The sequence below is a fragment of the Stegostoma tigrinum genome, chromosome 18, assembly GCF_030684315.1.
Source record: "Stegostoma tigrinum isolate sSteTig4 chromosome 18, sSteTig4.hap1, whole genome shotgun sequence".
NCBI classification, from domain to species: domain Eukaryota; kingdom Metazoa; phylum Chordata; class Chondrichthyes; order Orectolobiformes; family Stegostomatidae; genus Stegostoma; species Stegostoma tigrinum.
The window spans coordinates 20752852-20778790 of NC_081371.1; the positions used below are offsets into that span (position 1 = coordinate 20752852).

Below are 25939 nucleotides of genomic sequence, written 5' to 3' on the forward strand. Positions count from 1 at the left end.
TCCAGTTGTTTTGTTTAAAAATTCTAATGTACACTTGTAAAAGTAAAACACCTAAAGGCAGCAATTTGTAATTGGACATGGAGTGGTGACAGTGTTATGGCATGTTCATTCACATTTACCAACACAGTAAACCGTAAAACAATTCTAAACCTTACATTCTTGAGGTCTTGAAACCTGTTCAAAAGTTTTATTCAAGATAACAAAGTGTGAAGCTGGATGAACACAGCAGGCCAAGCAGCATCTCAGGAACACAAAAGCTGACGTTTCAGGTGTAGACCCTTCATCAGAGGGGAATGGGGAGGGGGGCTCTGGAATAAATAGGGAGAGAGGGGAAGGCGGACCGAAGATGGAGAGAAAAGAAGATAGGTGGAGAAGAGAGTATAGGTGGGGAGGTAGGGAGGGGATAGGTCAGTCCAGGGAAGACAGACAAGTCAAGGAGGCGGGATGAGGTTATTAGGCAGGAGATGGAGGTGCGGCTTGAGCTGGGAGGAAGGGATGGGTGAGAGGAAGAACAGGTTAGGGAGGCAGGGACAGATTGGGCTGGTTTTAGGATGCAGTTGGGGGAGGGAAACGAGCTGGGCTGGTTTTGGGATGCAGTGGGGGAAGGGGAGATTTTGAAGCTAGTGAAATCCACATTGATACCATTGGACTGCAGGGTTCCCAAGTGGAATATGAGTTGCTGTTCCTGCAACCTTCAGGTGGCATCATTGTGGCACTGCAGGAGGCCCACGATGGGCATGTCGTTGGAGGAATGAGAGGGGAAGTTAAAATGGTTCGCGACTAGGAGGTGCAGTTTTTTATTGCGAACCAAGCAGAAGTGTTCTGCAAAGCGGTTCCCAAGCCTCCACTTAGTTTCCCCAGTGTAGAGGAAGCCATACCGGGTACAGTATGGTTTGCACTTTTAATTCCCACTTTAAAGAACTATTAACATAGGAATGGCATATTTTATAAATTTTAAGGATCACCCCTTTCCAAAATTCTGAATCTCTAGAACGTTTACTCTGGAACACTTCCAACAGTAACCTAAAGACAAAGCATTTGCTCTGTGTTAAAGATATAGAAGATATCTCACTCACCACCCCAACTTTTGAATATTCCTTTAGCAATTAAGTACTTGAAGAGAAACTGTTGCTTTAGGCCAGGGACAGGTGCCCATAAAAATGGGAACTTTACAAGTCCGTAAATTTAATGAACACAAATATCCATTTGTTTGCTAAATGTTGGCCTTTATTCCAACTTGAAATGGTCAGTTTTGAGAACTATCTAAACTGCTCAAATAATTGGCAGTGCTCTTCAAAATGCGAATAATTCGTCATCCTTACTGTCTGGGGATAAAATGCTCACATGGATTCTAAAGTGAACTCGCTGTTTATAGAAGTGAAAAGAAAGGCGATTACTCCGAATTAGCGCACAGGTGTCAAAGCACCTGATGGAGTCTTCATACCACCAACCTGCCCAAAACAGACAATTGGAGTGTGCCGACCACAGCGAAGACACAGTTCACTCCGTGCTTCAGACATTTCAGTATAAACGAAGACGTATATAACTAAACACGAGACTACTCAAAACCGCCAAATCATCCAAACGCAATATTACGACGCAAGGTCTGTCGGGAAAATAAATCACGCGAACCAATCCTAATCTGCTCTCTGTCCCGTCCAATCAGAAACGTAGGAGGTGTTCACAGCGCGAAGGCTGCCGGGTGGAAGGACTGGGTTGTACGAAGGATAACAATTCCGCAGAGACTGCTGGGAAGGAGGTCGATTTCCTCTACTTGCATTTTTCCCCCTTCACGCCCTCCACCCCCACCAACCAGGTGGCTCGCAAGGCAGGCTGGGAAACGAAGCCCTGCGTGTGTGTATTGGTGGGGGTGCACAGAAATTGACGTGGTGTTCGTAGGAGGGTTCGTGTCAGTGGAAATCTCTGTAAAACTGGTATTTAGAGAAAGAGGTACCGGTGGTACAAATAAGGTCCGAAGTATCTAGATCAAACACCATCTAAACATCTGATGGGGATTGCGTTAGTGACAGGTGAGTACGTGCCAAGGAGAAGTAGCAGCGCGCGACGTTCTCAACTGTCAACGAGGAGGAAAAGGCAGTGGAATAAGGTGGCGTTTTGGTGTCGGTGTCTCTACCACAGTCAGAGGAGGGAGGGGGTTCAAGGCTTTGCCATGCAATGAGGGGAGGAGTGGACAGACAGAAATACAAGTTGTGGCCCGGCGCGGACACAACCTGTATGGCATTCCGTTGGCAGCACAAGAGACATTTCATCAATTAGAATGATCAAGGACCCACGCAGCCTTTTCTTTTTCTAAGAAGTGCCAGTATGTTTCGCTCTAGGTTTATTCATATCATTGTTCATGCGCGGAGAGTCTCATTCTCATCATAAAGTGTGTTATCAGCTCTCAGATAAACAGATACAAGGGATAGAAAGTATGGAAATTGGATAGTGAGTTTTCAGTTGATATCAAGCCACAGAGTGAAGATTGAGTGATTTGGGCGAACTACATATACTGCAGATTTGTTGGTTTTTATTGTTTAAATTGTACCTTGGATTCTTGTGTAAAATTGCACTTAGTGGTTTTCTCAATGTGTATAATTTTTAATTTTCTGATAATTAGTTAATGTTTAGATAATGGTATTAGGAATCAGATGTTTGTAAGATGACATTGGAATGATTACTGGGCATTGTTCTGCACTCATAGGAATTGGATCTTGTAAAATGACTTCAATTTACAAGTAGTAATTAGTGAGGTTCATTTGCTGGAATAGTTCTAAATTAGTTAATTAGAACTGTGAAATTTTGGTTTTTTTTGGATTCAGAGACAAACTATTCAGTATATGTAAAATTATTCAGGTTGGATGTGCTAACAATTTTAGCCTTTTGTTCCCTCCTGTTGCTTGAAGATCTTTAACCCACGTGTTGCAAAGGGAGTCTAAAGGGTCAGTATGCCTGCTTGTCCCCTCCCCCCCACTGCATCCCAAAACCAGCCCAGCCTGTCGCTGCTTCCCTAACCTGTTCTTCCTCTCACCCATCCCTTCCTCCCACCTCAAGCCGCACCTCCATTTCCTACCTACCACCTCATCCTGCCTCCTCGACCTGTCCGTCTTCCCTGGACTGACCTATCCCCTCCCTACATCCTCACCTAATATCGCCTCTCTACCTATCTTCTTTTCTCTCCATCTTCAGCCTACCTTCCCCTCTCTCCCTATTTATTCTAGTTCCCTCTCCCCATCCCCCTCTCTGCTGAAGGGTCTAGGCCCGAAACGTCAGCTTTTGTGCTCCTGAGATGCTGCTTGGCCTGCTGTGTTCATCCAGCTCAACACTTTGTTATCATGGATTCTCCAGCATCTGCAGTTCCCATTATTCCTGGAATTCTGTTTCTTTTAAACAACATTTCCGATTATCTATGTCATGCTTGATAAATTTAAAAACAACCTTAGGTGTTGCAAAGACACTAAAATTGGCGTATTAGAACCTGCTGAATTCTTAAGAAATTGGTTAGGAACTAAATGATAAACATCAAAGGAACAGAAATTTGTACCTTTGTTTTCGTTAAAGTTGTATCTCCGTTTTCTTCTGGCCAGTACACTCATCTCCACAGTCAAAGACATTCACTATTTGCTAGAGAGTAATGCAACAGATATCTGTTGCTCTCTGAACACTTTTCAAGTCACTGTTAAAGGTCTGTGAATTTTAACTCTGTTGTGAAGGAATGTTTGACGATAGGGAATCGCAGCTGAGCCGCTTCTAGTCCTACCTGACACTAGTCTATTTCCAGCAGCAGTTGCTGCATAGAAAACTAGAAAATCTATCCTATTTTTCACTGCCCAATGGAGGGCTTCTGGGACCAATAGTCATGATTTCATTACTTTGATAATGTAAATGAACATGTGAGTCTAAAACCGTTTTTGATTTTGTATAGCTCATCTATTATCTGAATGTAAATGGAAACCATTAGGACATCTAAGTTTGTAATTCAGCAAAAGTTTTAAAGGAACTTGAGTAATCTTATGTTTTTAATATTAATCTTCTTGACATTTTATAACCTAATAAAACTGCATGTAACAACAACAATTCAGCAAAGAAAAATGCATAGTATGATCATGATATAGAATTTCAAAGCTGAGGAGAAAGAAGGTAAACATACCAAACAGAAAATTAAGTTATCCACAAGTATTTTTTTCCCTCCTCTTCCTCCAGCTATATGTATTGTGGTAGAATGATTACCCCAACACCATTTCATTCACATGGAAAACACTGGTGAAACCTGTGGAATTCAATAAATGACAAGTGTATATTATCATATTTTTATATTTATTGCTGCTAAACCCATAAGCTTATAAAAGGATTTTGCAATTTATAATTTAAAAAGTTGACTGTAGAGCTCTTGCAGGAGTAGCATTAAATGTGAAGAAATAGTGAATGTCTAGTTTGGCAGTTTGTTCAGGACTATATTTGTTGATTGCTGTAATATTCGTCCTTAGTAATGTTATATTTGAGCAAATAGAAGCTAGTTCTAATTGATTATTTCAAATATGTATTAACCTGGAGTTTTCCTTGCACTTGAGAATGAACAGATGCTGAGCAGAAAGACAAGCAGCAGTTTTGCACAGTGTAGCCAAAAGTATGGTCGTGAAATAGTATGAGGAGAAATTTGAAATTGGGGAGAAATTTCAGACGAGCAGTGTAATGGTTGAGAGTGGAATATAATGTCAGCTAGTGGAGTGAAAGATATCTGTAGTTACATATCTGGCAGACTAAAATTATGCAGGTTAACACCTTTTTGGAGGATTCAAAGTGAGAATGAGTGTATTCATGTAGATTTGCTATGGTAATGAAGCTCAGGAAGGTCATGAGACAGTCGATTTTTGTGTCATTGAAGATGCAAAATGTCATTTTAAACTAGTTGGAATTTGACAGGTTCTATAGTTAATCCAGATTGTGTAGAGTAATGAGCTTCAAGGTGAAGAAACCATCAATTAATACCTTTGCAAGCATGACAGAGACATGTGGAAGCAGTAAGTCCTGTGCAGAGCAGCCTCATTGCAAAACCGAACAATCTTCATCCAGAAGTACTGAATGGATGATCCATCTTGGCATTCTCCAGAGGTCCTCAGCTTCACAGATGTCAGTCTTCAGCCGACTTGATTTACTACATATGATGTTGGAGGGCCTGGATACTGCAAAGGTTTTGAGTCCTGACAATATTCCAACAATAGCATTGAGGATGTGTGGTCCAGAACCAGCCTTACCTGTAGCCCAGCTTTTCTGCTACAGCTATAACACTGGCATCAACCTGACATTGTGGAAAATTGCCCAGGTTTGTAATGTACGCAGAAAGCACAAATCCAATGTGGCCTATCACTCTCAGTAAAGAGCGAAGAGATGGAAAGGGTCATCAATAGTGCAGTCAAGCAGCATTTGCTTTGCAGTAACCAACTCCCTGACACTCAGTTTGAGTTCTGTCCGGACTATTCAGCTCAGCCTCAGTTTAAAGATGGATAAACGAACTGGACTCAGTAAGTTGTCTCTTGATCATCAGTAAAGTGATAGAAGGTGCCATAAACAGTGCTATCAAACAGCATCTGCACAGCGATAACCCGCTCAGCGATAAGTGCAGTTTGGGTTCCACCAGGGCCACTCAGCTCCTGACCTTGGATCAAAAATGGACAAAAGAGCTTAATTCCAGAGGTGAGGTGAGAGTGATAGCCCTTGACATCAAGGCTGCATTTGACCCACGTGTGGCATTAAGGAGCCTAGCAAAACTGCAATTAATGAATATTGGGGGCACACTGTCCAGTGATTGGAGTCAAACGTGACACATAGGAAGATGGGCTTGGTTGTTATAGGCCAGTCATCTCAGCACTAGGACGTCTTTGCAGGAGTTCCTCAGGGTAGTGTCCCAGGCCCAACCATCTTCAGTTGCTTCATCAATGACCTTCCCTCTATCATAAGGTTACAAATGAGGATGTTCGCCAATGATTTCACTACGTTCAGCACTACTTGTGACACCTCAGAGACTGAAGCAGCCTGTGTTCAAATGCAACAAGACCTGCCCTATATCCAGGCTTGGGCTGACAAATGGCAAGTAACATTTGTGCCACACATATGCCAGGCTATGACCATCACAAATAAGAGAAAATTAACCACTGCTCCTTGGCCTGTAATGGTGTTACCATCACTAAATCCCTCACTGTCAGCATCTTGGGGTTACTGTTGACCAGAAACTGAACTCAACTCACCACATAAACACACTGACTGTAAGAGCAGGTCAGAAGCTAGGAATACTGCTGAGAATAACTTCATCCTGACTCCTGAAAGCCTATCTACCATCTATAAGGCAAAAATAAGGAGTGTGATGGAATACCCCCCACTGGCCTGGGTAAGTGCGGCCCCAATAACACTCAAGAAGCTTGACACCATCCAGGACAAAGCAGCCTGCTTGATTGACACCACATCCACAAGCATCCACTCCTTCCACCAGTGATGCTCAATGGCAACAGTGTGTACTATCCTACAAGATGCACTGCAGAAATTCGCCAAATATTCTCAAACAGAACCTTCCATATCCATAACCACTCACAGCTAGAAGGACACGGGCAGCAGATATAAGGAATACTATTAATTTCAACTTCCACTCCAAGCCACTCATCATCCTGGCCTGGAACTATAACACTGTTCCAGCATTTTGACCAGCGACAGTGAAGGAATTCCCTCCCTACAGCAGGTGGACTGCAGCAGTTCAAGACATCAGCTCACCGCCACCTTCTCAAGAGCAACTAGGAATGGGCTATAAATGCTGGCTAGCCAATGATGCTCACATCTCACAAATAAATAGAAAAAAAAAAGTGAGAGTGACCACCTTTGACGTCGAGGCTGGATTTGATGCTATGCGGCATCAAGGAATCTACTAAAAATGGAGACAATGGGAATTTGGAGGAGAAACTCTTCATTATTCAGAATCATTCCTCGCACAGGGGGATCAGTTCTGGTAATTGGGAGTCACTAATCCTGCTTAATGACCTCTTCGTGGAAATTCCTCAGTGGATCATCTTGGGCCCAACAATGTTCAGTTGGGGTTCAGCAAAGATCTCTCCTTCATAAGGTCTAAAGCAGATGTACTTGTTGTTGATTGGACAATAGTCAGCACCATGGACAACCCTTCAGACACTGAAGCAGTCTATCTCCAACAATACCTGGTCAATATCCAGGCCTGGATTGACAAGTGGTGAGTAGCATTAGCATTACGTAAGTAAAAGGGAGTGGAGGGAGTGGACATCTCCAACAAGAAAGGATCTAACCATCGCCCTTTGACATTTAATAGCTTTACCATCATTGAATCTCCCACTATCAACATCCAGGGGTTATCACTGACCAGAAACTGAATGGGGCAACTCCCCGAAGTCTTTTCACCACGTACAAAACAGAAATCAGGATTGTGATGGAGTACTCTCCAATTGCTTGGATGAGTGGACCTCCAACAACGCTCAAGAAGCTTGATGGCATTTGGGATAAAGCAGCCTGCTTGGTTTTCATCACATTCACAAACATTCACTTTTTCCACCTCCCCTCATACTCAGCAGCAGTTCGTACCACCTACAAGATGTAATGCAGAAATTCATAAGCCCCTTGCAAACTTGTGATCGCTACCTGTGGAAGAACAAAAGCAGAAGATGCGTAGAGTCACTCTCTCTTTCAAGTTCCTTCCAAGCCATTAAACATACAAATTTGGAAATGTATTCTGTCCCTTCAATATTACTGGGCTAAAATCCTGGAACCCCCTTCCTAACAATATTGTGGGTTTACCTCCTGCAAATGGACTGCAGTGTGCAAGAAGGCAGGAGATCACCACCTTCTGAAGAGAACTGGAGGTTGTGAAATAAATGTCCACCCATCAATTCCCACAATGAATTTGTTTTTAAAAATATGCAAAATGAAATGTTGCTGGAGGTTGCATTTTTCAAAATAGTTTTGAAGAAGTTGATGTCTCCTGGTCTGAAGATATGCAAGACTGTTGTTACAGGTAATGGTTTGGTAATCTAAGCCCACTCTCATCATCTTTTGGATGTGGATGCAAAAGCAGTTGTATCCAAGAAAAGGTGGTGCCTAATTAGTGTTACTGAAGCTTGTGAGAAGCTTTTTGGTAATTTCAACTATAAAGACTGCAACATATTATCTTGTTTTTTTTTAAAATTGTAACATTTGTTTTGAAATGGTTCTTTACCCTGTGGACTATAAAATAAATTATTACATTTGAAAATACAGCTTACTAAAACTCATCAAGTGCCTTTGCATTGCTGCTTTATTCAAGCAGGGGAGAAGATGTTTGTGGACTGGGTTGTGTGTGCAAAGTGGGATTTGGCCAGCAAAGAGTAGCTGGTTTGTGCATTTGTGACTAATCATGGATGCCAAATATAATCGGCTTGGTGATATTTTGGTGGTTCCTGAGTAGGTGAACAGTTTGAGTCTGATTTAGGGGAGAAACCTTTTCAAGTGCTTAAAGGTAGTGTTGTGTGTAACACTCACTCTTTCTTGTGCTGTCTTATTCTTTCTCACGCTTTATTTCTCTTTCCCCTTTTCTTTTCCTCCTCTCTGCCTGCTTCAGTCCATCCCTCTGGTAACAATACCTGAAGAAAGACTGGCATTTTCTCCCAACCATTGGTGTAAGTAATAAAATGTGAGGCTGGATGAACACAGCAGGCCAAGCAGCATCTCAGGAGCACAAAAGCTGACGTTTCGGGCCTTGACCCTTCATCAGAGAGGGGGATGGGGGGAGGGAACTGGAATAAATAGGGAGAGAGGGGGAGGCGGACCGAAGATGGAGAGTAAAGAAGATAGGTGGAGAGAGTGTAGGTAGGGAGGGGATAGGTCAGTCCAGGGAAGACGGACAGGTCAAGGAGGTGGGATGAGGTTAGTAGGTAGCTGGGGGTGCGGCTTGGGGTGGGAGGAAGGGATGGGTGAGAGGAAGAACCGGTTAGGGAGGCAGAGACAGGTTGGACTGGTTTTGGGATGCAGTGGGTGGGGGGGGAAGAGCTGGGCTGGTTGTGTGGTGCAGTGGGGGGAGGGGACGAACTGGGCTGGTTTAGGGATGCAGTAGGAGAAGGGGAGATTTTGAAACTGGTGAAGTCCACATTGATACCATATGGCTGCAGGGTTCCCAGGCGGAATATGAGTTGCTGTTCCTGCAACCTTCGGGTGGCACCATTGTGGCAGTGCAGGAGGCCCATGATGGACATGTCATCTAGAGAATGGGAGGGGGAGTGGAAATGGTTTGCGACTGGGAGGTGCAGTTGTTTGTTGCGGACTGAGCGGAGGTGTTCTGCGAAGCGGTCCCCAAGCCTCCGCTTGGTTTCCCCAATGTAGAGAAAGCCGCACCGGGTACAGTGGATGCAGTATACCACATTGGCAGATGTGCAGGTGAACCTCTGCTTAATGTGGAATGTCATCTTGGGGCCTGGGATGGGGGTGAGGGAGGAGGTGTGGGGACAAGTGTAGCATTTCCTGCGGTTGCAGGGGAAGGTGCCGGGTGTGGTGGGGTTGGAGGGCAGTGTGGAGCGAACAAGGGAGTCACGGAGAGAGTGGTCTCTCCGGAAAGCTGACAGGGGAGGGGATGGAAAAATGTCTTGGGTGGTGGGGTCGGATTGTAAATGGCGGAAGTGTCGGAGGATAATGCGTTGTATCCGGAGGTTGGTAGGGTGGTGTGTGGGAACGAGGGGGATCCTCTTGGGGCGGTTGTGGCGGGGGCGGGGTGTGAGGGATGTGTTGCGGGAAATACGGGAGACGCGGTCAAGGGCGTTCTCGATCACTGTGGGGGGAAAGTTGCGGTCCTTGAAGAACTTGGACATCTGGGATGTGCGGGAGTGGAATGTCTTATCGTGGGAGCAGATGCGGCGGAGGCGGAGGAATTGGGAATAGGGGATGGAATTTTTGCAGGAGGGTGGGTGGGAGGAGGTGTATTCCAGGTAGCTGTGGGAGTCGGTGGGCTTGAAATGGACATCTGTTACAAGCTGGTTGCCTGAGATGGAGACTGAGAGGTCCAGGAAGGTGAGGGAAAATGCTACACTTGTCCCCACACCTCCTCCCTCACCCCCATCCCAGGCCCCAAGATGACATTCCACATTAAGCAGAGGTTCACCTGCACATCTGCCAATGTGGTATACTGCATCCACTGTACCCAGTGCGGCTTCCTCTACATTGGGGAAACCAAGCGGAGGCTTGGGGACCGCTTTGCAGAACACCTCCGCTCAGTCCGCAACAAACAACTGCACCTCCCAGTCGCAAACCATTTCCACTCCCCCTCCCATTCTCTAGATGACATGTCCATCATGGGCCTCCTGCAGTGCCACAATGATGCCACCCGAAGGTTGCAGGAACAGCAACTCATATTCCGCCTGGGAACCCTGCAGCCATATGGTATCAATGTGGACTTCACCAGTTTCAAAATCTCCCCTTCTCCTACTGCATCCCTAAACCAGCCCAGTTCGTCCCCTCTCCCCACTGCACCACACAACCAGCCCAGCTCTTCCCCCCCCACCCACTGCATCCCAAAACCAGTCCAACCTGTCTCTGCCTCCCTAACCGGTTCTTCCTCTCACCCATCCCTTCCTCCCACCCCAAGCCGCACCCCCAGCTACCTACTAACCTCATCCCACCTCCTTGACCTGTCCGTCTTCCCTGGACTGACCTATCCCCTCCCTACCTCCCCACCTACACTCTCTCCACCTATCTTCTTTACTCTCCATCTTCGGTCCGCCTCCCCCTCTCTCCCTATTTATTCCAGTTCCCTCCCCCCATCCCCCTCTCTGATGAAGGGTCTAGGCCCGAAACGTCAGCTTTTGTGCTCCTGAGATGCTGCTTGGCCTGCTCTGTTCATCCAGCCTCACATTTTATTATCTTGGAATTCTCCAGCATCTGCAGTTCCCATTATCATTGGTGTAAGTAGTTGCCTTTAACAAGTAACTAAGAGTTTGTAGTTAACATAGCAATCGGCCTGTGCCTCCTGTGAAGAAGTGAGAACCTACAGAAGGAAGATTCAAGAACAGAAAGTCTTGGCCAGCAGAAGGATTGTTCAGTGAGCCTTAGGGATGGTATGATTGAACTTTTGTTCCTCAGGTTGTTGGTTTATTTTTCACTTCACCCGTAAAACCATTTTTGTAGCTATGAATCATCGTAATAATAGTATGGAAACGGGCCATTTGGCTCAACTTGTCCATGCTGACCCAGTTTCCTAAACTGAACTAGTCTCATTTGCCTGCATATGGCCCATATCCTTTAAACCTTTTCCATCCACGCACGTGTCCAAAAGTTTTTTAAAAGTTGTAACTGCGCCTATTTCTTTCACTTCCTCTGGCAGCTTGTTCCATATATGTACCATCCTCTGTGTGGTGAAAATGTCACCCCTCAGGTGCCTTTTGAATCTTTCCCCTCTCACCTTAAACCTATGCCTGCTAGTTTCGAACTCGTCTACCCCAGCATAGGGAAGTTAGCCAATAACAAATGGAAAGGACACAAAACCCATCTCACTTGGTGTTAGGATTTTACAAACCATCATGGGAATATTTTCATGAAGAGATGTTGATATGAAATAAATAGAAAGCTGAGTAGTACTGTCATGTATGCAAAGCCTGTAATTACAAAAAGTTTCTGGGCACAAAGATGGAAGAGATTCTTTTGAAAATCTATCAAACATAATTCTTTATTCTGTGGAAGAGTGCAAATTGATAATTCTATAAGGTTTTTATTATAGTTGGATTGGACAAAATTTTGATTGTTCACCCAGATCATGTGACAAATGATAAAACCTGAATAAAACGCATACCAACAACAAAAAGGCATGAATACTTTTTCAAACCATGGATGATAAATTGAACGGGGGGAGAAAACTTCTCAAGCAAATGCAACAGAAATTCACTATTCTACAGCAGAATTTTGTAAAAACAATGTAAATAAAATGATTTCCGACGTGTGGCCAATGTTCTAAACTCAAAGCAGAAAAAAATTAATTAAAAACCAAGTGATTTCTTAAATGTTTGTACCTCTAGGTGTCTACACCACAGAAAACTCATACAAAATTTACTTAAGTCAAATAGTGCCATATATTGATATGTCCATAACTGTTTACTTGTGATTAGCATTTATTTATTTGTAATGAATAGATATTTTTAAACCAACAGAAACCTCGTCAGTGTATTCTATTAACTTGATTCCAACAAATGGATAAATTAGGGCCATTGCTTGCTTTGATTAAATCATTAATTTTTGAGGCCTTGGGAAAGAGATTTATTTTCACACTTCTAATTTGTCCATGAATCCTTGGCCATTCTGTTTTTTTCATCTAAATATTACCTGAATTCTCAATTTTAAGCTGTTGATTGGGGTAGAATTTAAATGAATGGTGTTGCCAAATATGATCTTCAGCAGCAACATTACCACTTCCGCATATATGGAAAGACCAGTGATTTAAATGTTATTAGATCTTTAAGTGAACGTTCTCTGGAGTATGTTCTATGACAGCATATTTGTCTCCAAATAAGAGTTCACTCAGAACCTGTGCAAATTAATGGAGTCTATATGTATGAGTTAACAGTAATTAACATTTTGTGCTGTTATCTTAAACAAAACATACAAATACAAAATATGGCATACTATTCCTCTCATCTCTATAACCTAGAGCTGTTGCAAATGTTAAGCTCCTGCACTCTGGTATGGAAAGCAGTTTGATTCAGTTTCATGATATGTTGAATACTGTACTGTCAATACCAAAACAGACGATAATCTGAAATTAAATGTTTCACTTTGCTGTTTTTTTTTCTCATTTTTAACTTTTTTGTTTCTGAACTTTTTGTTTTGTTTTATAAATTGTAATTCAGTTTTCCATTCAACTTCTGAATTTATTTTTGAGGTTGGGACCATTTTGTAAAATTACTGGTCATTTGACATAGGTACTTCCAAAAAGGTTGTGTTTATTAACTTAAATTGATAAAAGTCTCACTTAGACCAAGTCAATTATCATTATATAACTGTAATTGAATGAGAAGGATCTACTAATGATTGCCAACTGTAAGATTTCAATCCTGTGTATGTCATGATGTCTAGCTAAAATCAAGGCACCTACACATGGATGGTCTTGACACTTGCTGAACAGCACCATCCGGTATCCATTAATTTGTAGAATTAAATCCCTACAGTGCATTGATGCCATTTGGCCCATCAAGTCAGCACTAACCCTCTCACCATAGCTAATCCACCAGCCTGCACATCTTTAGGCTGTGGGAGGAAACTGGAGCAGCCGGTGGAAACCCACGAGGACAGGGTGGGAATGTGCAAACTCTACACAGGCGATTGCCCGAGGCTGGAATCGAACCTGAGTCCCTGGTGCTGTGAGGGAGCAGTGCTATCCACTGTGCCACCCCACTAATAATAGTAACTAATTCCTCTTGTTTTAAATGTAATGGCTAAAAATAGATTACATTGCTTGCAGACCTTTGCAAATGTCACTACATATCTACCTGCTCAGTCAGTATAATGAGCTTTTTAATTGATCTGAATTATTTTGGAAACTTCAATTTGCTTGGCTTTCATGAGACAAATGAAAGAGGTAAAAGTAATGCTGTACAGATGCAGGGAGAAAAAGAAAGATTTAAGATATCCAAATTAAATAAATAGTAAGGAAATAAACAATTTGGGACAGTGTAATTGTCAAAAGAGCCTTGACAAGAAACAGTTATCTGACAATTATGTAGAGTCATCGAGGTGTACAGCACAGAAAAAAGGTCCTTTGGCCCAATGAGTCTGTACTAGTCAAAAACAGCAACTTAACTATTCTAACCCATTTTCTAGCACGTGGCCCACAGTCTTGTATGCTTTCACATTGGAAATGTACACCTAAATGCTAAAGTGTTGTGAGGGTTTCTGTCTCTTTTTCACCCTTGCAGGCAGTGACTTCCAGATTCTTACCACCTTGTGGGTGAAAAATATTTTTCTCACATCCACTCAACATCCTGCCCTTTACCTCCAATCTATGCCCCTTGTTATTGTCCCTCCAATAAGGGGAAACGTTCTTTCTGTCTATTCTGTCTCTTCCCCTCATCATTTTATACATTTCAATCATGTCCTTTGGCAATCTCCTCTGTTTCATGTAAAACAATCCAGTCTGTGCATCCCCCTTCTTAACTAAAACTCTGCAGCCCAGGCAGCATCTGAGTAAATCTCTTCCAGTGTAGTCATATCCCTCCTATAATGTTGATTCCAGACTGCATCCAGTAGACTAGCTATGGCCTAATGTACAGCTCCAACATAACCACATTGTTCAAACTCTCTGCCTTGTCTAATAAAGGCAAGTATTCCATATGCCTTCCTTACCACTTTATATACCTGTCCTGTTGCCTTATGGGATTGATATACATACATACCAAGGTCGGACTGAAACTTGGTGCCTCCCAAGGTCCTGCTGTTCATTGCGTATTCCCTGACCTTGCCTATCCTGCCGAAGTGGCTCAACGTACATTTATCTGGATTGAGTTTCACTTGCCACAGCCCGTGACCAACTCATCAATATGGATCCCCTCACAAGAGGAAAGCAAACTTATGTAATCAGATTTGTATGATTAGGTTCTCAATATGACGTTTAAGGATTATGGTAGTTTCAAGGTGGCATTGCACAGCCAGCACACATTTAAACAAGGAAGACTCAATGAACTACAATAAAGAGGCATGCAGAACTTTCTTTAACTGACAGCTTGAGCAGCTGCACAGACATCACTTTTTTAAGAATAACTATAACAGCCAGTTCATAGAGAATTATAGAATCCCTACAGTGTGGAAACAGGCCCTTCCACCCCACACTGATCTGCAGAGCATCCCACTCAGACCCATTTCCTTATAACTGACCTAATCTACACGACAGGCAACTTAGCATGATCAATGCCACCCAGCCTGTGAGACTGTGGGGGAAAAAACCGGAGCACTCGGAGGAAACCCACGCTGACACGGGAAGAATGTGCAAATTCACACAGACCGTCACCTGAGGCTGGATTCGAACCCAGATTCCTGGCGCTGTGAGACAGCAGTACTAACTACTAAGCCATTGTGCTGTCCTCACTACCTATTTGATATTGATTCAGAAAAGATGAAACAGAATAGATGGAACTTCATGTGATTTAAAAGTCCCTGACTTATTAGCTTATTGGGGAGAGAAATATTATTTTGGAGTTACATGTGGTTGATAATATGATCCTAACAAAGTGATAAAATATGTTGGCTCCAGAGAACAATTTAGATTGGAGACACTGGTGGAGGATTTGATGAACAGCCGAGTCCAGTATATAGTAATTTCACTGTAATGAGGAATTTTCCCATCATGGTTGAAATGTTAAGTAACTTGCAGGCAAAGGAGCACTTTGAACTCATGACTGACTTTCTCATCCTGTTTCATCAATTGCAATTAGGGTGTGGACTAAAAAGCTCTTGTTTGTTCATGAATTCTGCCTGACGACAATGTGGTAAGAAACTTCACTAGCAAATTAAGCTAATTTATTTCACAAGATAGATATCCATTACTACTTTTGTTTGCTCAATCAGCACTAAATAAGTATTTACTGGATTGTACAACAGTGAAATATTTATTTCATTTTCTTCACGATTAACGTGAAGTATATACATGTATCAAGTCAGAAACACTCTTTCACAGCCTGTGTTATGCCAGATTGAACCAAAATATGGTTCACACGATCCTTTTTGTTAATCCTGATCCCAGGAGGCTGTAGCTCCCCTGACCACTCTCGCAACTGCACCAGTTAGGTAAAATAAATCTCAACTTGAACAGACATTAATGATTCCTGAAATGACCAAAATGTATTTGTTTACCTTAAGCGGTTCACATACATTGTTTGTGTTTTAATGTTTTTGCCTTCTCAAATGGTGAGCCATGTCGAACTCCGCATTAATATTTTTAATGTATTATACCTATTGACAATAGAAATTCTGAAACCTTAACTATCACCAAAGACTATTTGCTGTCTGTTATGATCCCAGAAAATTTCCAAAAAACATGAACTCTATTGTTAACTGAGAGAAATGATGACAAGCCATCACTTCAAACAAAACAATTGCTGTACAAGAGTTTTAAAAAAACACAAATGCTAACTGAAAAGCCTTATGTTGTAAACACTTGTATTTTAAGCACAACAATCTGTGGCACATTCCCTGTACTGTTTTTAGCTTCACCTTTTGAGTTTCCTTACACATTACAGGCTCTTGAGGGATACTTTTCATTCTCCTAGGGCCATATGAAAGCGTGTCACACCTCTTGGGAATTAGTTTTGATTCTCCTCAGCGCTTCTGCAGTATGAGATTTCTTAAGGTTCTTCCACCAGCACTTAGGTGACTCTGAAACTTTCCTTGAGAATTTCATTATTGTGAACACCCCAACCTCGTTGCACTTTTGCTTAGTGATGCCAACTCAGAGTCTTGATTTCTGAAAACCTTTCCTTCTGGTCTGCACCTTCTTTACACATTACAAAAAAAATTCTCCCAATTCCCAAACTGTTACAGTTCTAGACATAAACTGCCTGTTCAAAGCTGCTCCTGAGTCAGTAGCTTTTGCCAGGAAATGTACAGATAGATCCAAAACCCATAGTGAAACCAGATTGACCATTAAACCCCCTATGAAGATAACTGTAGACATCTCATCTCTACCAGGATTCCAAAAAGTGACATCCATTGTTTAATATTTTCCATGACTTTGTAAAAGATTCTTGACAGGTGTTTCAAATGGCAATTACTTCAGGTCTGTTCACCAGTTTTTCAAATGAAGTGTTTTATTTATCTTGCATTTCAAAATAACTTCAATCCCCACTTCAATGCTTTCTCCTTAAATGCATTAGTCACAAAATCAAACTTTTTTTGCAACATGTCTGACTTGCTTGATGACAACCAGTATAACTTGCTCTGATTAGTCGCAGATACAGTTATTCTGGAGAAATGGAACATATTCACATTTTTTCAGCTGAATTTAAATCTTTTGGCAATAACATTCAGAAATCCTCTTGAAATTTAAAATCTTGATAAGCATCAGTTTATTCTCATGATAAAAGCAAAGAAATACCTGTATTTGTGTAGTTTACTTTTCACTGAACTGTTTGAACATGTTATAACATACTCTGGGTCAGGTGACTTGTGAACTGGGACTTTCTGGTCCAGAGATAAGGATGTCACCACTGCACCATGAGAACCCTTGGATCTGCGCTTGTGTAATAGTGGATATCTCAAATAGCATGAAGGCATTTTAAGTACCTTAATAGTGCTAGCATTGTTATAAAGTTAAAACCTTGGCAGTCACTTTGGACACAGCAAACTCCAATATACAACAATATGGTAATAATCTGAATAAATTGCTCAGATGTTGATTGGATAAAAATTTGCCAAGATGCTGGGATAACTCACCGCTGCTGTTCAGAATAATGCCACTGCATCCATCTGAGTAGGCAGATGATCATGATATAGTCTGGGTTGTCCCTTATTGTCAGCCTTATTTTGTTTTGGCTTGTGTTCAGGCTCTGGAGTGAGGCTTTGACCTGAAATCTTGTGATTCAAAGATGAGCAATGGCTGACATTAAGTAAATAGTATCCCTCCGTTTCTAAATAAAAAGACACCTCCTGCTATATGAGATAAATGTTGAACAGCTCAATTTAAAAGGTACAGTTATTAATACTTGAGAAGTAAAATTTGCCAGATAAAAGTTTGAAAATTCAATGTAGTTTTGTGTTTATGTCTTTTGAAAAAGCTAGGCAACTCAGATTGTTCTGGTGTTTGATCCTTTCTACATGAATTCGAAGAAACATAGCCCAGGGGCTATTTATAGGACCCTAAATGACGTGGTTATGATGAGAAATATGGGAGAAGCCCAGTATGGCCTTACATGTTTTTTGAGCAATTAGCTCAGTTTTCTAGGTTCCAGGCATTCAGTCAAGATTCTCATTAGCAGTGGTGAGATTCCTATTAATGGGGATTATTGCTTGTTGTTGACCTCATTTAGCTGCACGTCTGACTTCGTTATTATGCCTATCCCTATCACCCACTGTGAGGAAACGTGATGCTGACAATTCTCAACAGTAGGCCAGAGTGAGTAACTGATTTCAGTTCACTGCTTGCTCCTCTGGACCACCACTTGGTACATCTGGCACCAGCATTTCAGAACATGGGTGCTGGCTGTGTGCACTTTATAGCAACAGGCCTTAGCATTTGACATCTGCTCATCTCTGCATTATCACAGCACCTTTCCAAACCCTTCTCAGAATGCTTCTGTATTTTAAAGCTGCATCTTGGAGACTATTGGCTGTTGCAATGCTGCTGCAAGAGCACTTTCTGCACAGGGACTGGCACCCGGCTCACAGAGTGGACCAGCTGCATCTCAGTTGTTCACCTGCGCTCTGGGCACGCCTTCATTCTGAGCCTACCTGGATGCTCACAGATCTCTGATTTGCCTTGTTCCCTTCTGCCGGAGATGCCAAGTTCACAGTATGTCTGTCTTGCCGTGTTGTTCCGTGCAGGCACAAAGCCAGGAAGCTTGCAATCGTTGTCAACAATCCTCAGTTAGATAAGAAGAGAGAGCATTCAGTTGGGATGTGTCAACTGATTTTTCCCTCAGTTATTTGGAGGGTCCATACAAGTTGATTAGTGAGCAGAGGCCATGCACTGTTGGTGCTGAATGTATTATGGTAAGGGTGAGAGAGAAAAGATGTTGCATGCATTGGTGAGAGTGGTAGAGCATGTGCTTTGGTGGGAGGTGGGTGCAGTAGCAGAGGTGGAATGAAGGTGAGGTAGCACAGAGAGTCATTGACCTTCTTCCTATGTTACTGTGCAATGCTCCAGATGACTTGGATTGAACTGACCCATTGTAACCTCTGCTGGCTGCGGGAAAAATGAATGTCCCTCCGTTGCAGCACCTCCTCCATCAGGACCTCCCAGTTCCCTGTCCGAAATGCCAGGTGTCAAATTCCTCTATCATGTCCAGAGAAGCATTATAATTTGTGCAGTGTGGCTCCAGACTGAGTGCACAACAGAATTTACAGATGGTGATGATGCCACTAGTGCAAATATCCTGGCAAATCTTTCTGATAGCAAGTGGTAGGATCAGGCTCACTTGGATAGGTGTCGCTGTAGAGGTAAGGAGGCAGTTAATCAGTGTTTGGGATGATATCATGAGAACACACACTGAACTTCAGGGAGAAACCCTGTGAAATTTGGAAAAATTAACACTCAACTGAAAGAGGTTAAGATTCAGCCCCTACTGATTGAATGAGGAAATTCTGTTATTAGTACACCAAATGTTGGCAACTCCTTGCAGTTATTCTGGGAGGGGGAAAAATATATAATTGAACTCTTGATTTTTGAAACAGGCTGTAGTTTTGAAACAAGAATGGGATATTTAAACCACAAAAGCCAATTAAGTTCCTATAATTAATCATTTGTCTCAAATGTTCTAATCAAAATATTTCAGTCTTGTTATTCAACTTTAGTTCAGAAATAATTCTAATAAATAGTGATCTTTTTCAAGTGGAATTCTGAGACTTAATTGTTTTTTTTCATCTTTTACTATATTTTCTTGAGCTGTCATTTAGATATAGTTATTTTCATTGCAGCTGATGTGATGAGCGATAGTAAAGCTTTTTATTTGCTGATGTCTTTGTTTTGGTATGGCTGGAATTGAGCGCTCATATCGGGTGCTTATAGACAAGATACTGAATTGTTTTGCTGAATTGTAGATTTAAAGCTCAGAAATTATGTGGTTTGTATTAATTTTTTTGTTTCTGTTTAAACAGATGAGACTTCAGTGGCCTGACATGGATGTATTATTAAGTGTAAATAAAATATACTGAATTTGACAAACTGGCGAACATAAACCCATAAAAATAAAGGAATAGTTTACTTTCATTTCGGACGGCTGAATTCTGTTCAACCATGCATGGAAGTTCTCGGTCAGTGGGTAAAGTAGAACAAAGTAACCAGAGCCCTGGACGCTCGCCGAGGTTGCCACGATCACCACGTTTGGGTCACCGTCGAACAAACAGCACTGGGGGTGGTTCTAGTACCAGCATTGGTGGTGGAAGTGGGAAAACCTTGTCTATGGAGAACATACAGTCGTTGAATGCTGCATATGCTACGTCTGGCCCTATGTACCTAAGTGACCATGACCATGTTGGTACAGATTCCTCTAAAGCAACAATGACATTGGGTAGAGCTTCTGGACGTTCACCTTTTGGTGTTAGGATGACCACCATGGGAAGTAGCCCTAACATTGCCACTACTAGTGTGGCCAGTGATAGTATAGCTTTTGGAGAACAGCATTTGCCAACAGTAAGCCTGGCATCTACTGTACCACACTCATTGCGGCAAGCTAGGGATAATACCATTATGGATTTGCAGTCACAGTTGAAGGAGGTCCTTCGTGAGAACGATATGCTTCGCAAAGAGGTTGATGTAAAAGAAAGTAAGCTCAGCTCTTCAATGAACAGCATCAAAACTTTCTGGAGTCCGGAGCTGAAGAAGGAACGAGCTCTCCGGAAAGATGAGGTGGCTAAGATGACTATTTGGAAGGAACAGTTTCGGGTTGTCCAGGATGAAAATCAGGTGGGCTTAAAATTTGAGTTTTTGGAGTTGTTTCTGAGATGTAAAGTAATGGAAGAAATAAAGTAATGCTAAATCTGCAGCTAAAGTATAATAGAAGAAAATACTACAGATGAGAATCTGAAATAGCAAATGCTGGAAATGCATTCTATTTAACTCAGCTTCTGGAAACAAATCATTTAATGTTTTATGTTTGAAAGTTAAATCAATAACTACGTAGTTAGTGAAGTGTTGTCTGGAATCTTGCTCGCTTGCAGCAGATCAATTAAGTACTAGTATGAGTCAAATGCACAGAAATTAAATTTTTAGAAATTGTTAGTGCACATGCCATCACTGGAATGCATATTTTCTTAATCTTCAAGCAGGGATCAGCTTTTAGATGTCAAAAATGAGATTTATCAAAACATGCACTAGACTGAGAGTTTCGTACAGGATATGTAGCAGAAGATACAACGTCATGAAACTAAGAGTTTCAGTCAGGAGAATTGCTTTAGCAGTTTTGTTTTGATCAGCTCTCTTTATATAGCAAAATGCATATTCTGAGTTTAGCAATGTTGTTGATACTGCCCGAGCAATCAGAAATATGAACAGAATGAAGTGGTTTGGATTTTCATGTGATTTAGTCGTCTGTTTTGCTTATGGTCCTAAGAAATTTTATTACCATTAACCGGTTGATGGTACTAAGTTATTGTCGTTATGCCTGATACAAAGTAATATATCTTGCAAATTGCTGTTGTATGAGAATCTTGTTTTCATGAAAATTGTCTGATGAATGTTTCGAATAACTTGGATCATTTGTGAAATTATATGAAAATAATAGATTCCCCATAATGTTGGTCACTTGTGTCAAGACGTGGTGTTTTACTTCAGCAATGGTATTTGTTCCTTGCAGCAATGATTTGTATTTGTATTTCATTTAGAGTCATAGAATCATGGAGCATGGAAACAGACCAATTTGTCCACGCCAACCAGACATCCCAATCTGACCAAGTTCCATTTGCCAGCATTTGGCCCATTTCCCTCCACACCTATCCTCTTCCTATGTCCATCCAGATGCTTTTCAAATAGTGTAACTGTACCAGTCTCCCCTACATCCTCTGGCACTTGTTTCATATACCACCACCCTCTGCACGAAAAAGTTACCCCATAGATCCTTTTTAAATCTTTCCCCACTCAACTTAAACTCATGCCATCTAATTTTGGAATCCCCCTCCTGAGGAAAAAGATCTTGGCTGTTCACCTATCCGTGCCCTTCATGATTGTATGAACCTCTATAAAGTCACCCTTCAGCCTCTGATGTATAAGGGAAAAAAGCCCCCAGCCTATTTCGTCTCTCCCTAGTTCAAACCCTCCAATCCCAGCAAAATCATTATAAATCTTTTCTGCACCTTTTCAAGTTTATAAACATAATTCTTACTGAAGGGCGGCCGAAATTCTACATGATGTTCTAAATGTGGCCTCACCACTGTCCTGCAACATTACGTCCCAACCCCTATACTCAGTGCACTGATCAATGAAAGCAACCAACCAAATGCCAACTTCACACTCTGTCTGCCCTCAACTCCGTTTACAAGGAATTATGCACCTGCATCCACGTCTCTTTCTTTGGCACCAGCCCCAGGGCTTACCATTAACAGAAAAGCCTTGCCCTGGTTTTCCTTACCAAAATACTACACCTCACGCTTATCTAAATTCCATCTGCTACTCAGCCTATTGGACCATCTGATCAAGGTAATCAGAAATTTTTTTCACTGTCCTGACATCACAATTTTGGTGTCATCTGAAAACTTACTAACCAAGCCTCTTATTTCCATATCCAAATCATTTGTATAAATAATGAAAAGTTTTTGCGAAGATTCATAACTCGGGTTATGAGTGAGTTTGTTGACTTGCTCGCTGAGCAGCCTTGTTTTCGCTCAGATTATTTTGTCACCATGCAAGGTGGTGATGTCAGTGAGGCCTCCACTGAAGAGATAGTATTCTGCTCTGATTGGAATTTATACTGTCGGTTTTATTGGTGAGTTGTGTCATTTAGGTTTTGTTCTGTATGGGTTTGTATATGCGGTCCAATTCTGTATGTTTGTTGATTGCATTATGGGTTGAAAACCATGTCTCTAGGAATTCCCGTGCGTGTCTATGTTTGGCTTTGGCTACTATGATTACGTTGTCCCAGTTAAACTGATGGCCTTCGATATCCGAGTCAACTGATATTGTGGAAAGTTTGTCGTGTTGTTTTGCTGCTATTTGATGTTCATGTATTCTGATCGCTGGTTTCCTTTTGTCTGACGTAATGCTTGTGGCAGTTATTGCATGGTATTTTGTGAACTACGTTGGTTCTGCTTGTCGTGGGTATGGGGTCTTTAATCCTTGTGGGTATGTTGTGTTTTTTTTTGTAGCCCACAGCTACACGACCATGATTCCTACTGATCGAAGGAGTCTCATCGTCAGTTCTGATATGTTCTTGATGTAGGGCAGTGTGGCCAGTGTGTTAGGGCATAATATGTCCTCTTGTTGCTTATTTACTAGGCACCTGAAGATGAAGTTATGGGATATCCGTTCATAGCGAAGATTTTGTTTAGGTGCTCTTCCTCTTTCCTGCTTAGTCTAGCATGTTGCAGTGAGTGGTGACCTGATTAAATAGTGTTCTAAAACAGCCTTGTTTGTGGATGTTGGGATGGTTGCTGTGGAAGTTGGGGTGGTTGCTGAGGATTTGGTCAGTGTGGGTTCTTTCCTCTATACCGAAGTTTGGATCTTCGCTTTGGCCATACATTCAAACCTGACATCTGGGAATGGAAGCTGATAGTTGTTTTCTAATGAATTTAACCCCAGCGAATATGTGGATGAGGTGCTGTGTCTCTTCTAGTTTGGTGCACTTGATGATGACAAATGTGTTGTTCACATACCAGATCCACAATTTAAGCTGAATGAGGGGGAGGGTAGTGTGTTCTAGTCTTTGCATGACTGCTTCTGCAATGAGTCCTGAGATGGGTGCCCCTAGGGGTGTGCCATTAATTTGCTTCTATACTTGACCATTGAAGATAAAGTGTATGGTGAGGCCCCAGTCTTGTGATTTGAGTATGTTGTGATTGCTGATGGAGCTGCTGGTCCGTGTTCCTCCTTCCTCTAGTAATGTGGCCAGTGTTTGTTTGGCCAGTGGGATGTCAACTGATGTGAATAAATGCTGTGACGTCAAAGGATACCATAACCTTGTCGCTGATTTTTATGTTCTTGACGGTATTGAGGAATTCTTGAGTTGAGTGGATCGATTGGAGTGATCCATCGACTAGTTGTTTCACTCAAATCAAGAGTGTGGGTGATATGTTTGTGCCTCATTCCATATTCCTATTGACTACTGGTAACTTTGAATTCCTTTGCCTAATAATTCATCTTTCTTCAACTTAAAAATATGCAATGAATGTACTTCCATTGACTTCTGAGACAGAAAATTCTGAAGTTGGACAGCCAGCAGAGGGGGAAAAAAAATCTCCTTGTCTCCTGAATTCAAGTTATCTGCAAGATGGAATATCGTTTTCATGCGCATTTTGACAAATCCATTCAGGATCTTATACATTTTTATCGGGTCTTCACTTAGTCTTCCAAACTGGAAAGTGGATACAAGTTCACCCTGTTTAACTGTTTCCCATAAAACAACCAGCTTATTCCAGGTATCAATGTAAAAAAAAAACTGCTCTAACCCACATCTTTCATATTTAAATCCTTCCTTAAATAAGAAGACACCTGCAAGCAAAGTATTTGCGATGTGATCTCGGCAGTTAACTACATAACAAAAGCATAGGATCCTTATCTTTAAGTCCATTTCCTCCTGTAACAAAAGGTAGCATTTTATTTGACTTCTTATACCTGAGTACTCACTTTCTGTGGCTCAAGTACTAGAGCAGCTTCTCGACCTTACGCCATCTCTGGTGGGTCTGTCCTGACAGGTTGTACTGTGGAATTGTGATGCTGGTGTAAGGTATGATTCCATGATAGTGGCTAAGTTAAGCTGTTAACACAGTGTGGAGCTGGAGGAACACAGCAGGCCAGCATCGGAGAAGCAGAAAAGCTGACATTTCAAGTTGGGACCCTTCAGAAATCGGGGAGGGGAAGGGGGCTCTGAAGTAAATAGAGAGGGGGGGTTGGGCTGGTTAAGATGGATGGGATCGCGATGGATGAGTACAGGTAGGTAGTGGTGGGGATTGGTCAGTGAGGTAGGAGGATCAGATAGGTGGGAGAGAAGATGGACAGGTCAAGAGGCAGAGATGAGAGGTGGGGTGGTCTTGGGATGAGACCTGGCGTGGTGAGATTTTGAAGTTGGTAAAGTCCTCATTGATTGCTGAGATACGCACAACAATTGCTAATGTTGTGAGATGAATTCTTTTCACCATTGAGTCATTTTTTTTCTCTTTGTTTCTCATTCTCAGCCAGTTATTAACTCCATACCTGGTGCTCCACTTGCCATCTTCCCACTTTGATATACAGTATGAATTCAGAGTTCTGAAGAAGAATCACAGAATTCGAACCATTATCTCTGCTTTCTCTCTTGATTAGTAAGGGGATCAAGGGTTTGCTTTGGAATCCCTACTGTGTGGAATCAGGCTGTTCAGTCCAACAAGTCCACACAGAACCTCTGAAGAGCATCCCACCCAAACCCAAACTCTTTCCCTTTAAGAGATAATGGGAACTGCAGACGCTGGAGAATCCCAAGATAATAAAGTGTGAAGCTGGATGAACACAGCAGGCCAAGCAGCATCTCTGCTTGGCCTGCTGTGTTCATCCAGCTTCACACTTTATTATCCCTTTCCCCTTAACCCTGCATTTCCCATGGCCAATGCGCCGAATGTACACATCCCTGAGCACTATGAGGAATTTACCATGGCCAATCAACCTAAATCTGCACATCTTTGGATCGTGGGAGGAAGCTGGGGCACCCAGCAGAAGCCCACACAAACACGGAGAACGTCCAAACTCCCCACCCAGCTGTGCGAGGGCAGAATCAAACCCGGGTTCTTGGCATTGAGAGTGCAAACCACTGAGCCACCGTGCCACCCATCATAAGGAGAAGGCAGGAGAATGCAGTTGAGACACATATCAGCCATGATCATATGGCACAGCAGATTCATTGGGCCAAATGGCCAAACCCTGCTTCTAGATCTATGATCTTATGCTGTATGGATTATGTATCAGTGACACAGAACAGTCTTAATGATTAGGCAGAGCAGCATCAACTGAGAAGGATCCCAATAACTTAGGATACACCCTGCTCCATTAGCAACTTTGTGACTTCGCTAGTGACAAAGAGGGTTAGGAATA

General features: G+C 42.2%; 2 protein-coding genes across 5 annotated transcripts in view; one reads left to right on the plus strand and one right to left on the minus strand.

Moving 5' to 3' along the window:
* rad52 (RAD52 homolog, DNA repair protein) overlaps positions 1 to 1586 on the minus strand; it is a 37506-nt gene extending 35920 nt beyond the window's left edge. For all 4 annotated transcript variants that reach the window (XM_048549646.2, XM_048549644.2, XM_048549645.2 and 1 more), the window contains exon 1: positions 1452 to 1586. In XM_048549646.2, the coding sequence (XP_048405603.2) occupies positions 1452 to 1520 (69 nt within the window). In that variant the 5' untranslated portion in view covers positions 1521 to 1586. The remainder of the gene's footprint in view (positions 1 to 1451) is intronic.
* A 240-nt stretch (positions 1587 to 1826) lies between these two features.
* Positions 1827 to 25939, plus strand: part of LOC125460655 (ELKS/Rab6-interacting/CAST family member 1-like) — a 730867-nt gene continuing 706754 nt past the window's right edge. The window contains exons 1-2 of the mRNA XM_059652379.1: positions 1827 to 2030; positions 19825 to 20632. Coding sequence (XP_059508362.1) covers positions 19964 to 20632 — 669 coding nt within the window. The 5' untranslated portion in view covers positions 1827 to 2030; positions 19825 to 19963. The remainder of the gene's footprint in view (positions 2031 to 19824; positions 20633 to 25939) is intronic.